This window comes from Asterias rubens, chromosome 8 (assembly GCF_902459465.1).
Source record: "Asterias rubens chromosome 8, eAstRub1.3, whole genome shotgun sequence".
In the NCBI taxonomy this organism is placed as follows: domain Eukaryota; kingdom Metazoa; phylum Echinodermata; class Asteroidea; order Forcipulatida; family Asteriidae; genus Asterias; species Asterias rubens.
The window spans coordinates 3,535,334-3,549,850 of NC_047069.1; the positions used below are offsets into that span (position 1 = coordinate 3,535,334).

The following is a 14,517-nucleotide window of genomic DNA, read 5'->3' on the forward strand; positions in this document are numbered from 1 at the left end:
AAACAAACTAACTAAGAACCTAACAAACAAACAAACAAACATACATATACAGCACTGCACACTGCATCACTGTTGCGATCAGTAGACCGTGACGTGTAGTATACGATCATTTCATCTGATTGATTTATTCACAAAAAGACATTGTGACCGCGACTCCGCCTCCGCTTGTAATTGTCTCCGCAGGGAAATACATTGGGTGCGTTCGTTTAGCTTCCCTGGGTCGACCCCGGTGTGTGGCGGGTTTTAATTCCAGGACGAACGTGGGTGATTATCTGCACACGTTCGTCCTGGAAAAAGAAAACGCCACACACCGGGGTCGACCCTGGGAAGCTAATCGAACGACCGCGACTCCGCCTCCGCAAGAAAAAAAGGTACTTCGGGGGTGCGGGGTATTCTGCAAATTGTGCCGAGCCGTAAACCATTTTTAATTAGCTAAATGAACACGAGCTCCCCCTTTGTGAAAACTGTGCAGCGGTGTGTGTATTAACTGTAATGACGTGTACAAACTCGACGTGATTTTATTTTACAAGTAGGGCGTATAAAGGCCCGGTCACACAGGCCCCGATAACGAGAACGAAAACGATAACGATAAAAATGCACGCCCGCGATTGGTTGAATTGCTCCACGCAGAATACGCCCACGCTCATTCAACCAATCGAGGGCGTGCATTTGTATCGTTATCGTTTTCGTTCTCGTTATATCGGGGCCTGTGTGACCGGGCCTTAAGACCCCGACATCATGGAGCAATGTTATAAAGTTAGAAGTAATAACATAACAAATATTATCGAAACGTACCAGAAAACAGAAGCGACGTTATATAGCACGGGACGGACACGCCATGAGCTACCACGCACAGAACTGTCGCGGAACCGTCGGGAAATTAGTCCCCCGATCACGGCCGGCCGGCGCCTTTCGGCAAATCATGCAAAAAATCCATCGAAACTATTAACCAAACTAAACTAAACAAACCCTTATTCAACTTATTCAAAGCCCAAAACATCAAAATGGCGCCGCACTTTCACCAACATGGACGCAATTTCAGCCTAAAAACAACATTAATTTAAAAAACTTGTTGACTGAACACGGTGCGGGCGCCACGGTCAATTTCCTGATGGGGGCCCAAATTTTCTCGAGAGTCGGGGAATTCTTATCAACTCCCATGTGATTTAAAGCTACTAAGGCCGTGTCCGAAACGGCGACTTCGGCTACAGCTACGGCTAGATCGCACGCGTCTGCCTATTCTTCAACACTGGTAGACGCGCTGATCTAGACGTAGCTGTAGCCGAAGCCGTCGTTTCGGACACGGCCTAACTATCAAACAATTTTTATGTGTGTAAGTACACGTATCATCCTCTTACCAGTTTTCACGGTAATATGCCCTTTTCTTTGAATTGGGAAAAAAATAATGATGCGATATATCAACCGATGCCCTAATTATCTTCATTTGTTTATATTAAGTATGCAAACATAAATTAAAACTTGATGGACATTGAAATTTTCACACCACACACCGATCTTCAATGACTTCAACTGGTCCCATATGTTTTGAGTTTTTCCTGTTTTCACGGCAAACGAGAAAGTATGGTTTCCCGGTGAAGCCATGGAAGAAACATCTGCAGTGACTACAAGTGTTCTTTGAGACTCTGTGTATGACTGTATAGCCAGCAGTTGTCTTCATTTTATTCAAAATGTTTTTTTATATTAAATTTTTAAAATTACCATGGTAACTTGCAAAAAATAAACAAAATAAAAATAATAATAAAAAGTGTGAATAATTACTGGCTTTCAAATCTGATTTTTTTTTCTTTTTCTTTCTTAATATTTATAATAAAGCGTATAAATAAACAGTGATAATTGAATCAACATGTGCAAGCTGATGTTTAAATTTTAATACTGATGTGAGGGTTAAAAAATAAAAATCTCCAAAAATATTAGAAAATGATATAAGGCACATGGCTTCTATAAGCCTCTGTATTTTTTTTCCAGAATGCTCAGCAAAATATTCAGTCACATGATTTGATCATCATGAATTGTGAATTGAAATAGTGTTTGATGAAACTTTTTCGGTGGGCAAATATTTTTATATGGCCTCAACATTATGACATATTTTTGTACCTTTTAGAAATGCCTAAAATACCAAACTTTTTGCATTTACAGGTGCAAATAACCAACGGAGCCTAACGTGTTTCTAAGTTTTGGTCAAGGGAGAGGAGACTCTTTGCTTGGCAAATAAAACCACATCATTTTTATCTAGGGACTGTGTACATCGCGCACAGAGAGGTAAAAGATTTGCCACGATTTTAGGGACACCTCGAAAACAGGACCTCCTACGATACGTTACTTTTTTTTTTAAACACTTCACTCTTCTAGGTATATCCCTTGGGGCTTGGTGCCGAGTTTGTTAGTCAATAAAACGCATAAAGTTATATATATATAAGTCTATGATAAAACGCCGGTGCCGAGTTTGTATGGTGCCGAGTGGGTGCCGAGTTTGCAAGGTGCCGAGTTTGCAGGTGCCGAGTTTGCAGGTGCCGAGTTTGCAGGTGCCGAGTTTGCAGGTGCCGAGTTTGCGAGGTGCCGAAGTGTCCGGTATAATAATATCTTTAGTGCGACCCGAAAGAGCGCAAGCCACTACTCAATATACTATAACTTAGCCGCTCGAACTAGCATTCTGCCAGCGGTTCGGCGTTCAAAAGTGCACGACTAAAAATGGAGTTTCCAACGCTTGGAAACAATTGCTTTGTCAACACGTGTAAGCAACTAGGTGAGGTTTTTTATATAGTCTCGTTTTATTATTACCGTGGGGTCTCGTAAATCCGTGGTACGACTACGAGAAAATAACATAACCATACCATGATTTTTATGATAACAATTTAACATGCCATGGTCATGATGATGGTCGGGATATCTGGATATAGAATTGAATCATTCATAGACAACTTTGATGATGAAATTGGTAGCCAAGAATCCGTTTTATCGATCTGGTAAAAAAATAACATCTGAATCGTTGATTTTTTTAAATGGTTTTGAAGAAACCGACTGGACGAATTTTCGCTGACGGATACAACTACAAATACTGTCAAAAGTGACATTGCATTAAAGCCATTGGACCCTTTCGGTACAGAAAAAAAGAAAAAAGTTCACAGATTTACAAATAACTTACAGGGTTTACAGAAGGTAATGGTGAAAGACTTCTCTTGAAATATTAGTCCATGAAATGCTTTACTTTTTGAGAAAACGGTAAAACAATATAAATTCTCGTTAGCGAGAATTACGGAATTGGTTATAAACACATGTCATGACACGGCAAAATGCGTGAAAACAGGAGTGGGTTATCCCGCTATTTTCTCCCGAACCCGATGTCCGATTGAGCCTAAATTTCCACAGGATTGTTATTTTATATTTAAGTTGTGATACACGAAGTGTGGGACTTGGACAATACTGTTTACCGAAAGTGTATAATGGCTTTAAGTGCGATAACATAACCCTCCTGCAGACGGCAGGAGGGTTACGTTATCGCAACTAACATAGTCTAGGTTCCTAGACCATTGGTGTTGCGTGGTCACACACAACCAACGTTCCGATTATGCACGGCAAAAACTGTACACGCTTGTAATGAACGAACGCTAGCGGGCGCTCTGTTTCTCTGATTTCCGGATCTCATGTCCTGTGCTCACCAAGGTCTAGGACATTTGCAACGACGGGTCTTAACTTTTTTATTGTTTTTCGGCAAATCTCCCCCGACTTTCCGGTGGAGCCAATCAGAGGCTGCGTTGCGGTTGGCTCATGAATAATTCATCAGTGTTGTGCATGCAGTGTACAATGCATGCAGTAATTGCGTTGCATGACTTTTGCTATACTCTGCATGTGTGTGTGGGTATATGTTTTTATCGGAGTATAATAATGTCCAGATCAGTAGGATTTAAAAATTTGCCACATGGTGGAAATACGATAAAGAAAGGTTTGCGGTACCACCACAAACCTTTCTATGTATAATATCCAGATCCAGACTACTGCATTGCCATGATGCAGCTTGAAATGCGAACGGGCGTTATGCTCCCAACGTGCCAGGGCCCACACTGATGAAGCCTGTATTGGCTAAACAATTTGCTTATAGTTATCACAAAATAGTATTGCTTAGCAGAAACTGGTTACCAGCCAATTTTTAATTAAATTTGAAATGTTGTAGACTTATGCCTAGTGCCCACCTAAATTTTTGGATAGTAAAGAAATTTTGTACATTATTTTCTGCCAAACAGATATTAACTGGTGGGCCCTGTAGTGTTATTCACAGTGAAAGTCTTTTAATCTTGGGGGAAGGAAATCTTGAGGGATTCAAAAGCGTCTTTGTGAGAATGTATTTTGAAACGTAAGCGTAGCTGCAGATCTTGGAACGTAAGCGTAGCTTGACTCGGGATTGAAAGCGTACTTTTTGATATTGTAGCGTAACCTAAACGTTTCTTGGAGTGTATAAGCGTAGCTGAGTAGCTGCGTAGCTTGGAACGTAATAGTATCTTTTGGAGCGTAAGCATATCTTGGAACGTAATTCGTAGCTGTGTATCTTGGAACGTAAGCGTAACTTGACATGGGATTGAAAGCGTACCTTTTGATATTATAGCGTAACTTGAAGGAACATAAGCAGATCTGTAAGCGCAGCTGAGTAGCTGTGTAGCTTGGATAGTTGACATCTTTTGGAACGTAAGCATATCTTGGACTGAAGCGTAGCATATTGGAACATAAACGTAGCTGCGTATCTTTGAACGTAAGCATAGCTTGACTCGGGCTTGAAAGCGTACCTTTTGATATTATAGTGTAACTTGAAGGAACGTAGACCTAAGCGTATCTTGGAATGTAAACGTAGCTGCGTATCTTGGAATGTAAGCGTAGCTTGACTCGGGCTTGAAAACATACCTTTTGATATTATAGTGTAACTTGAAGGAACGTAGACCTAAGCGTATCTTTGAACGTAAACGTAGCTGAGTAGCTGCGCAGCTTGGATCGTAACCATATAATATTTTTTGGAATGTAGTCGTAACAATATCTTTTGGAACAACTCATGAGAAATTGCGAATTTTGATTGCTTGTCGGGTGGCGACTACTGCTATTCAACTCCCAGTTATTTGAGGCGAGTAGTCGGGTCATAAATTCCACTAGTTGCCCAGTTTAATCATTACCTCAAAAATAACTCTTCATTCACAGAATTAAAAAATAATACTTTGTTTGGCAAAATTATGCTTTGAGGGAATTTTGTTTTAGCATTATTTTTATTTCAACCTTTTATAAAAAATTCTCATAACATTTTTAAGCTACTCACACAATAACACTGTCAATATAACCATGGAGGTAGATGCGATATTCCTACGTTTTGACATCATCAAAATTACCTGAAAACTCATAAAAAAAAAAATTAGGGGGCCATGAATCAAAATGGAGCATATTGGAACGTTGCGATCTTAACAACGGAGTCGACACCCGCAAGCTGGGAGTTCATAGCGCCCGGAATTTAACAACTCCAACCCCCACGAGACACGGCATGGTCGGTACGTGATATTCCACAAGGCTTATTTCACGTTCCGATTGCTCCACGCCGTGGGGCCATACAAGCGTCCGTTACACGGACTCTCTGAATGCTAATCTTACGTTCGATTTTTGACCATTATTTACGATTTCAAATCGTCACGTATCCATAATCTGAATAGGTAGTCTATACTTAAAATTTCACTGTTTTCCTTTTAATAGGCCTATAATGACCACGGAATTACTCTTTGAGCAAAGATTATTAAAATTAGAGCGCCGATCATATTGACCTTTGACTCGGTCTAGTTTGAATAGTCATCTTCAATTCGTCACGTGATATGAATATTGCATACATAAAAAGTAATTTACATAGTCTGGCCACGCCTTCAATTTGCAAATGTCCTAGACCTTGGTGAGCACAGGACATGAGATCCGGAAATCAGAGAAACAGAGCGCCCGCTAGCGTTCGTTCATTACAAGCGTGTACAGTTTTTGCCGTGCATAATCGGAACGTTGGTTGTGTGTGACCACGCAACACCAATGGTCTAGGAACCTAGACTACAACTAACATTGAGGGTGACTCGTCCCCTGTCAGACCATGATGGAGGTACCACGGAGGAGTCTACCTCCATGGTCAGACAACTCGACCGTGCGGACAACTCGTCGTGAGACAGCTCGACCGCTCGGACAACTCGATATAATGATCTACACAATTAACATGATAAACATGCCTCGAAATTGTATGGTTTTCTGTCAACCTTTTGCCCTCCTCTGTCAGTGTCAGGCTTATATTTTCTGTGTTTGGTGTTTTGTTGATTTTTTACTGATTTTATTTGAAAGTACATCTGTTGGGCCTCATTATAGTACACAATGAATGTTCCTTGTGATTTACCTAAGTTAGTTTTGAAGTAAATGTATATAACCACAGGTTTCACTGCTGCAGACTCTACATTTTTAAAATGATCATTACACAATTTAAAATTAACTGAACTATCCTTGTATGAACGGTAATTGATGAACATTTTAGTAAACCTTAATGTAGACCTATACAATTATTTGAAATATCTGAAAAGGTCAAAAATAATTTTTTGAAAAATGACATTTTGAGGTCATAAAATGGTCCATATTTCAAAGAAGATGCCACAATGTTTCTTTAGATTGTTGCTGTAAAAAATCATCAAAATATTATGTAATTAGCGAAAATGATTTTAAAATAACTAATGCGGTCAAAGGTCAGCGTACGCTTTTCCAGCCATTGCAACTGTCAAATCTACATGACATTGTCGCGCACTGTTGTAAGTAGACTAGTGCTTTGTTTATATCAACGTTTTACTATGATGCAGCACAAGGATCCAGTCTCTCTGTATTATATAAGCAATCGACATAATACACGCATCCAGCAAATCCTTCGACGTACATCCAAAGATAGTCTCGAAGAACACAAAGAAACTAACCCAAAATATGATGGGACAAATTAAGAACAAGTAAATAAAGCATTTTATATATCTGAAGGTGACTGACATACCACTGGCACTAATAAACTAGCCCTACTACTTCATTGCCATGATACAGTTTGCAATGCGATCCTGACGTGACATGCTCCCGACGTGCCAGAGCCCAATTTCACATAGGCCCTAAAGCCGATATTGTAGCACAGACATCTACTTAGCACAGAAAAGTATTGATTTGCAGAAATTGGTTAATGTTGTGGCTGGTGCCTGTCAAAATATTTTGTTTGTAAAGACGTAACCATACCTTGAAACTTAAGCATAGTAAGCTGCGTATCTTGGAACGTAAGCGTAGCTTGCTTCAGTATTGAAAGGCTACCTTTTGATAGTATGAAAGCGTAGTTTGAAAAAAAACGTATTTAGCGAATCTTTAAACGTTAGCGTAGCTGCATATCCTTGGAACATAAGCGTAGCTGCGTATCTTGGAATGTAAGCGGATCTTGACTTCGGATTGAAAGTGTACCTTAGTGATAGAATTTTAGTGTAACTTGAAGGAACGTAAGCATTTCTTGGAATGTAAGCGTAGCTGGGTATCTAATTGGAACATAAGCATTTAAGTCTTTGGAACTACATGTATAGTGTAATTCTCCTGGAATTTGCGACTTTTGATTGCTTAATCGGACTACCGCTATTCAACTCACGCGATTATTGAACTGTCACGACTACTACAAAAGTAGGCGCAACCTGCTTGGTTCCACTTTTGTCCACCCGGACGACGTCACCATGACGTCATGTATTGCACGTTTTATGTCTGTGCACAAACACAATGGCTCTTTAAATGTCAACATTTTAATGGTCAAAATCTTAATAACTTCAACAAAATTTATCTGTTCGTTTCCTAAATTTGATATTTTGTGTTGACAAATATACTGATTCTAAAAATAATGGTTTCCGTCCATTAAAACCAATCGGGGGACGTCTATCATTAACAAATAAATTAAAATCTTGGCATCATGGGTACACGGTAGTACTTCTGGATGTAGTCACTAAGCTGGGTGCAGTCACTTTGACGGGGCTGTACACTTTCTCTATGGGGGTTGCAATACAGTGTGGACCTGTTTGAGTTGAGGTCTTACTTGAGGGGAGTCTATACGACGCTGTCCTGAAGTTGGCATCTTTTTTATTTGTTTTCTAACCGAGTTCTGGGCCCATTACTTTTTACATACTCCATTGGATGTACACAACCAATAGGCCTACATTGGATTCCTACGAAGTTTCAGGATTTTCACAATTTTAAAACTGTGACGTCATCACGTGATAATTTATGGTAATTAGAAGCTTTAATGAGTTTTTCTTTGCAGCACTATATCTCTAGAAGTGAACGGCCGGTTTCAAAGTGTTTTTTTTTCAGTAATAGACTCCTTAGGCATGATAGATTTGCATTGGGTAACCTTGACCCCGATTTGACCTCTACTTCCGGGTCAATCAGAAGTGGGACGAATCTCAAGAGTTACACAATCGATTTAATTTTTTTCTTCAGTTATGGACCTCTTAGGCATTAAATTTTGTTGGGGAAAAACCATGACCCCATTTTGACCTCTTCTTACGGGCCAACCGGAAGTAGGACCCTTTCTAAAGAACTACACAACCAATTTTCAAACTTTTTTCAGTTATAGACTCCTTAGGCATTAAATGTTAACTTTGAAAACCGTGACCCCATGTTGAACTTTACTTCCGGGTCAACCGTAAGTGGGACCATATCTTAAGAACTGCACAACCGATTGACAATCTTTTTCAGTGATGACTCCTTAGGCATTAAAAATAAATTTTGAAAAACCATGACCCCAACTTTATCTCTACTTCCGGGTCAACCGGAAGTGGGACCATATCTAAAGAACTATACAAACGATTTTCAAACTTTTTTCAGCTATAGACTCCTTAGGCATTAAAAATTAACTTTGAATAACCGTGACTCCAAGTTGACCTCTTCTTCCGGGTCAAGAACTACACAACCGATTTTGAAACTTTTTTCAGTTTCAGACTCCTTGGTCATTTTAGCACATAATCCAAGCAAAAAACACGGAACAGCTTTGTGTTTGTGCACAAACACCTAATGTCTAGTTATTAGCTGTTCCGACCTACCGTCGGAACAGGTATTGTTTCTGTCGAGATTTTTATTTTTTTTCTTATTCTTTGTTTCCGCCTAAAACCCCTAGCAATTGCACACATTTTTTTCTTTAAACCTAATCTCCTAGACCATAACTTCAAAAGAGTGAAATCATATACCAAATTGAAGCTTAGAACATAACAGGCATGAGAATCTTCCGGTTTAAACCGGAATTCCGGTTTTTTTCCTTTCAAAATTGTGGTCTCCGAGTTCGATGTGAATTTGCTATAAAATTCGGGGGGTAGGTTTTTGGGGGTATACATTTGGATTTCTCTAATCCCTCTTCTCTAGTCAGACAATGTCAGTTTACCTTTGTAATTGTTATTATCGCGGATCCACACGTACGGCATTCATGAAAAAAAACGGCACCTAAAAACTAAACAATAAATTGCCGTCCAGCAACTGGCCCAGTTTACGGCTTGTGGTCTTCGTGGCACCGCGCATGCATGCAGCAGCGACAGATGTATAAACTTGCCTTATTCCTTGCTTCGTTTATAGTGGTATGGTTAAATAATGTTTGCGTGTAATGCACTTGCTGCTGCAGCAAAGATAACACGTGTGGAGACTTTTGAAAGTCTTCTGAAAAAACAATGCACGTGTTTGCACCTAGTCTTGGTTCAAGACTCTCCTGGATTTGTCACAACAGGGCGCGCTATCACCCCCAACGCGCTATCAACCACGAACCGCTATCACCCGAGAACCGCTATCACAGGAGAGTCTTGGCACATTCGTTAAATTCCCACCCCAAAAAGGGGCGGGCTCTGCGGGAAACCTACGCACGCGCATTATGTTTCCCCCCCGATTTTGGGGGGAGATTTAACGAATGTTCCAAGACTCTCCTGTGATAGAGGTTCGTGGTTGATAGCGCGTTGGGGGTGATAGCGCGCTTTCTTGTTACAAATCCAGGAGAGTCCTGAACCAAGACTAGTTTGCACCATGTGTACTGTGTACTGTGTACGTGCAGGTTTGTACACGAACCAATGAGCGGCGTGGCACGAATCTGAGATCGCCGGCAGGCCATGGAAAACTGGTACCTGTTATTGCCTCACAACCAGCGAAAGATAAATTGGGAACCAGCGAACACACTGTACGTCCGGACGACGTGCTTTCTTCATTGGTTCTATTTCTATGTTGGGGTCTAATCTCAACCTCGTTCCAGTTATACCCTATGCTGAATAACAACCTCTTTCTCAAAAACACATCGCTCTCGCCAGATATATAGGCCTATATATATTTTAAAATGTGCGTCGCCGACGGATCATTAAAATCACAAACATTTAATTGCAAAAGAATTTCTTTTACACAACCGAATTTCAAATCAAGAACCTATGAAAATGGTTGTTGGTGAGAAAAAAAAGCATTTTCAAGGGCAGAAATAAGGGATAAGATCGTCAGAAAAATTAAAATATTATTACTGTTATTTTTTTTTTTTCCTTTCTTTTTCCGGAATTGTTACAAAATCGCAGGCGAACCCAAAATTGTTTGAATTGTTTGAGCTTTACATTCCTTATTTTCCCTTAAACCTATTATTAAAATAAAAAAAAGGAAAAATCACACAAAAGTAGCTCACTTCTACCTGGAAAAATAGGTGTCAGAAATGCATCAGAGACCACCACAGAGCTTCTAAAATACCCAGAGCTCTCAGGGCCCTTAAGCGGGCCCTGGACCCCGGCCGTAGGGGACTTCGCGCTGCGCGCTCGTGTTGTGTGTTTCGCACACAAAAATGATGGAATATTGATATTTCCGATCAACTGAATTTTTTCCTGTTTTTTTATCATCACCCATTCTCATGCCTGACATAAGCTTTACTCTAAATGTAAACAAAATTAAAAATCTTAATTAATTAGCCAGGTAATCTTCATTTGAATATAACTGGATGCAGTCGCTTCCATGTTATTGTTAAACATTCTCTATGGTAAATGCAATTCAGTATGTACCTATCATGAGTTGTGACTTCTTGAGAGGAGTCTACTCAAGTTTCTTTTTCTTGTTTTTCTACATACGTTCTGGACCACAGCACAGTCTCTGTTTCTTCGTTTCCTAACCGAGTTCTGGACCAATATACTCTGTACACGAAGGTTTAGGGTTTTCGTTTAACGAACGTGCGTATATAAATAGGGGTTTTTGACGACGATGACCATGGTGTCCACAGAATTACACTAAACTTAAACAGTTTGAAGATAATGACAGTTGAAAGCTTCCCTTAAAATATTACTTGCTGTGGTGTTGTAGTTTTTGAGAAACGAGTGACAAAATGTCAAATTTAGACTCGGGAGGTGGCGTCGTCCGTGGACGAACGTGCGTAATTGAATAGGGGTTTTTAAAGGCATCTAATACTACATTTCAACCCTACTTAATAGTTATAGGCGTTAGCAGTTCATATTTAGGGACAATGTTCGCAAAATCATGAAACGAGAATTATTTTGCCGGATCATAATCCCCTCTGTTGATATACATGTAAACCCTCGGATTGTGCATTGGCCCTTATAGCCTAGTGGTCATCAGTCGCGCTTACTTCTCTGATACCTGCGAGTTTGAATATCCATGCGATAACAATATTTTATTTTATCCCCCAAAACTAAAAAAATATGTCTTTTTGTAATATTTAAGTTAGATTCTTATCTTTATATCGATAGTGTTGCCTTTTTTTTTTCTCAATTGTTAGCCCAACATAACATGTGTGCATGCATGACAAGATGATGTTTGAAAAACACAGTAAGCGGAAAATGGTGATCATAAGCGCAGTTTGGTGGTGAAGAGTTCTGTGAAATCAAATCGTACTAGATCAAACATCAAACCACCGACCCCCAAAAATGTTTAAAATCGTAATTAATTAACCACGTGACCAATATTTGCATATTTATTGGGAAATCTTTGTAGCACCATATCTCAAGAAGTACACTGCCGTTTTTTAGACTGTTTGTAGTTAAAGACTCCTTGGGGATTGGAGATTAATTTGGAAAAACCGTAACCTCAAGTTGACCTCTACTTCCGGGTCAACCCAAAGTGTGGCAATATCGATTTTCAAACTGTTTTTAGTTAGAGACTCCTTGGGCATTGGAGATTAGCCTTAGGTTACCATGACCCCATGTCGACCTCTACTTCCGGGTCAACCGCAAGTGGCACCATAACTCATTCAGCATTTTCTTCTTTTTTTTCAATGATAGACTCCTTGGTCATTTTAGCTCATAATCCAAGCAAAAGAACACGGAACAGCTTTGTGTTTGTTCACAAACACCTAATGTCTAGTTGTTATTATTATTCTTTGTTTCCGCCTAAAACCCCATAGCATTTATACACGGTTTTGATTTAAGCCTAATCTCCTAAACAATTAGGTCAAGAAAGTTAAATCATTTATCAAATTGAAGTTTAGAACATAAGCTTTCCTCTAAATTAAAAAAATATTAAAATTCTTAATTTATAACCACGTGGTCTTTTGAGTATAATTGAGTGCAGTCACTTCCATGTTATTCTTAAACATTCTCTATGGTAAATGCAATACAGTATGTACCTATATGAGTTGTGACCTACTTGAGAGGAGTCTACTCATTGTTGTTGCGTGGGTTTTCGTTAAAACGAACGTGCGTAGGGGTCGTCGTCAAAAACCCTGAAAGAAACTAATAACTACATTTCAACCCTACTTAAAGCCATTGGACCCTTTCGGTTCATAAAAAAAAAAAAAAAAGTTCACAGATTTACAAATAACTTACAGGGTTTACAGAAGGCAATGGTGAAAGACTTCTCTTGAAATATTATTCCATTAAATGCTTTACTTTTTGAGAAAACAGCAAAACAATATAAATTCTCGTTCACGAGAATTACGGATTTATTTGAAACACATGTCATGACACGGCGAAACGCGCGGAAACAAGGGTGGGTTTTTCCGTTGTTTTCTCCTGACTACGATGACCGATTGAGCCTAAATTTTCACAGGTTTGTTATTTGATATAGAAGTTGTGGTACACAAAGTGTGGGCCTTGGACAACACTGTTTACCGAAAGGGTCCAATGGCTTTAATAGTAATAGGCGTTAGCAGTTCATATTTAGTGACAATGGTCGCAAAATCATGAAACAAGAACTATTTCACCAGGTTATAATCCCCACCCCAATGCTCTTATGACGCACACCAGACATGCCAACTAGTACGTTTTTCCCGTATTTCGTACGGGTTTTTGTAAAAAATACGGGTATACGGGTTTTGCAAAAAAAATACGGTTTTGAGCATCGCCACCGCAAAAATACAATTTTATCTCAGTTGGCCGTCGTGCCCTTTTTTAACTCAAGTTCAATATTTTTTTATTGACACAAATAAGTTATCGGCCGACTACTTACGGCCGATAATGATTATCCAGTGAACTCTATTATTCCACTCTATTATTCTTAAGCGCAGATTTTGGTGGTTAAGAGTTCTGTGAAATCCACTCGTACTTGATCAAACATCAAACCACCGACCAAATACAAGGATTTTATCCTTAAGTAGTTTGTCACATGACTCTAAAAATAGCGTCATGAACTCAAGAAACCAACAAATCAAACAATCCTGAGTCAAATGTAAGTTTTTACATTTATTCAACTTTTTAATTTAACTTTTGGGGATAAACATTTCAACCGAATATTTGAGAAGAGATTTGGACAGGAGACCACTCATCTTATGTACCACCCTCTATTGACAAGTTACAATGTAGGATGTGAGGCAGTGCATGGTGAGGTATCATTATTATTATTTGGTTTGCGGGTGTGTATCTACTTGCCAGGTAGAGTTTGTTAATAGAGAACTGTCTTGCTTTATTCTACTACCGCGGAGTAGATTGTTCGGGTATCGGGAGACTTCTCAGTTCTGAAAAGAACTGTCCTGCTTATTTTAATAAAACTATTACCTGGACGGATGGTATAGAAAAAGGCTGAGACTACTACTTTAGCTTATATACGATCGTAATAAACTGTACTACCGCAGAGTCAGCTCTTTGGGTTTGGTCTACTCTTTATTAATTAACCACGTAACCCTCATTTGCATTTCCAAACTTGTCTCAATTATGAACTCCTTGGTCATTTTAACACATAGCCTCATCCAAGCCAAAGAACACGGAACAGCTTTGTGTTTGTTCACAAACACTTGTCTAGTTTTTGTTAGTAACCTTTTAAATCTACGAATTTGACCCCAAAATCCCCAATGATGCAGAATGTGGGCTGTCCAAGCTCTCTAAGTGCATTCCAGTGATGTCAACACTGGATGTTAAGCAACAAGCTTCAGCTAAACGAAGAGAAAACTGAATTTTTCATTGCCTCTTCAAGCTGTAACTACAAACATCTTGCCCATCTGTAACTCTTTGTTAAGTGGACTCAAACAATCTGATTTAAGCAAGTTACAACAGATACAAAACACAG

The 14,517-nt window shown here is 39.3% G+C and overlaps 1 protein-coding gene across 1 annotated transcript in view; it reads left to right on the plus strand.

Annotated features, from left to right (window-relative positions):
• Positions 1–2,598: 2,598 nt before the first annotated feature.
• Positions 2,599–14,517, plus strand: part of LOC117293514 (AN1-type zinc finger protein 2A-like) — a 60,882-nt gene continuing 48,963 nt past the window's right edge. The window contains exon 1 of the mRNA XM_033775862.1: positions 2,599–2,764. Coding sequence (XP_033631753.1) covers positions 2,710–2,764 — 55 coding nt within the window. The 5' untranslated portion in view covers positions 2,599–2,709. The remainder of the gene's footprint in view (positions 2,765–14,517) is intronic.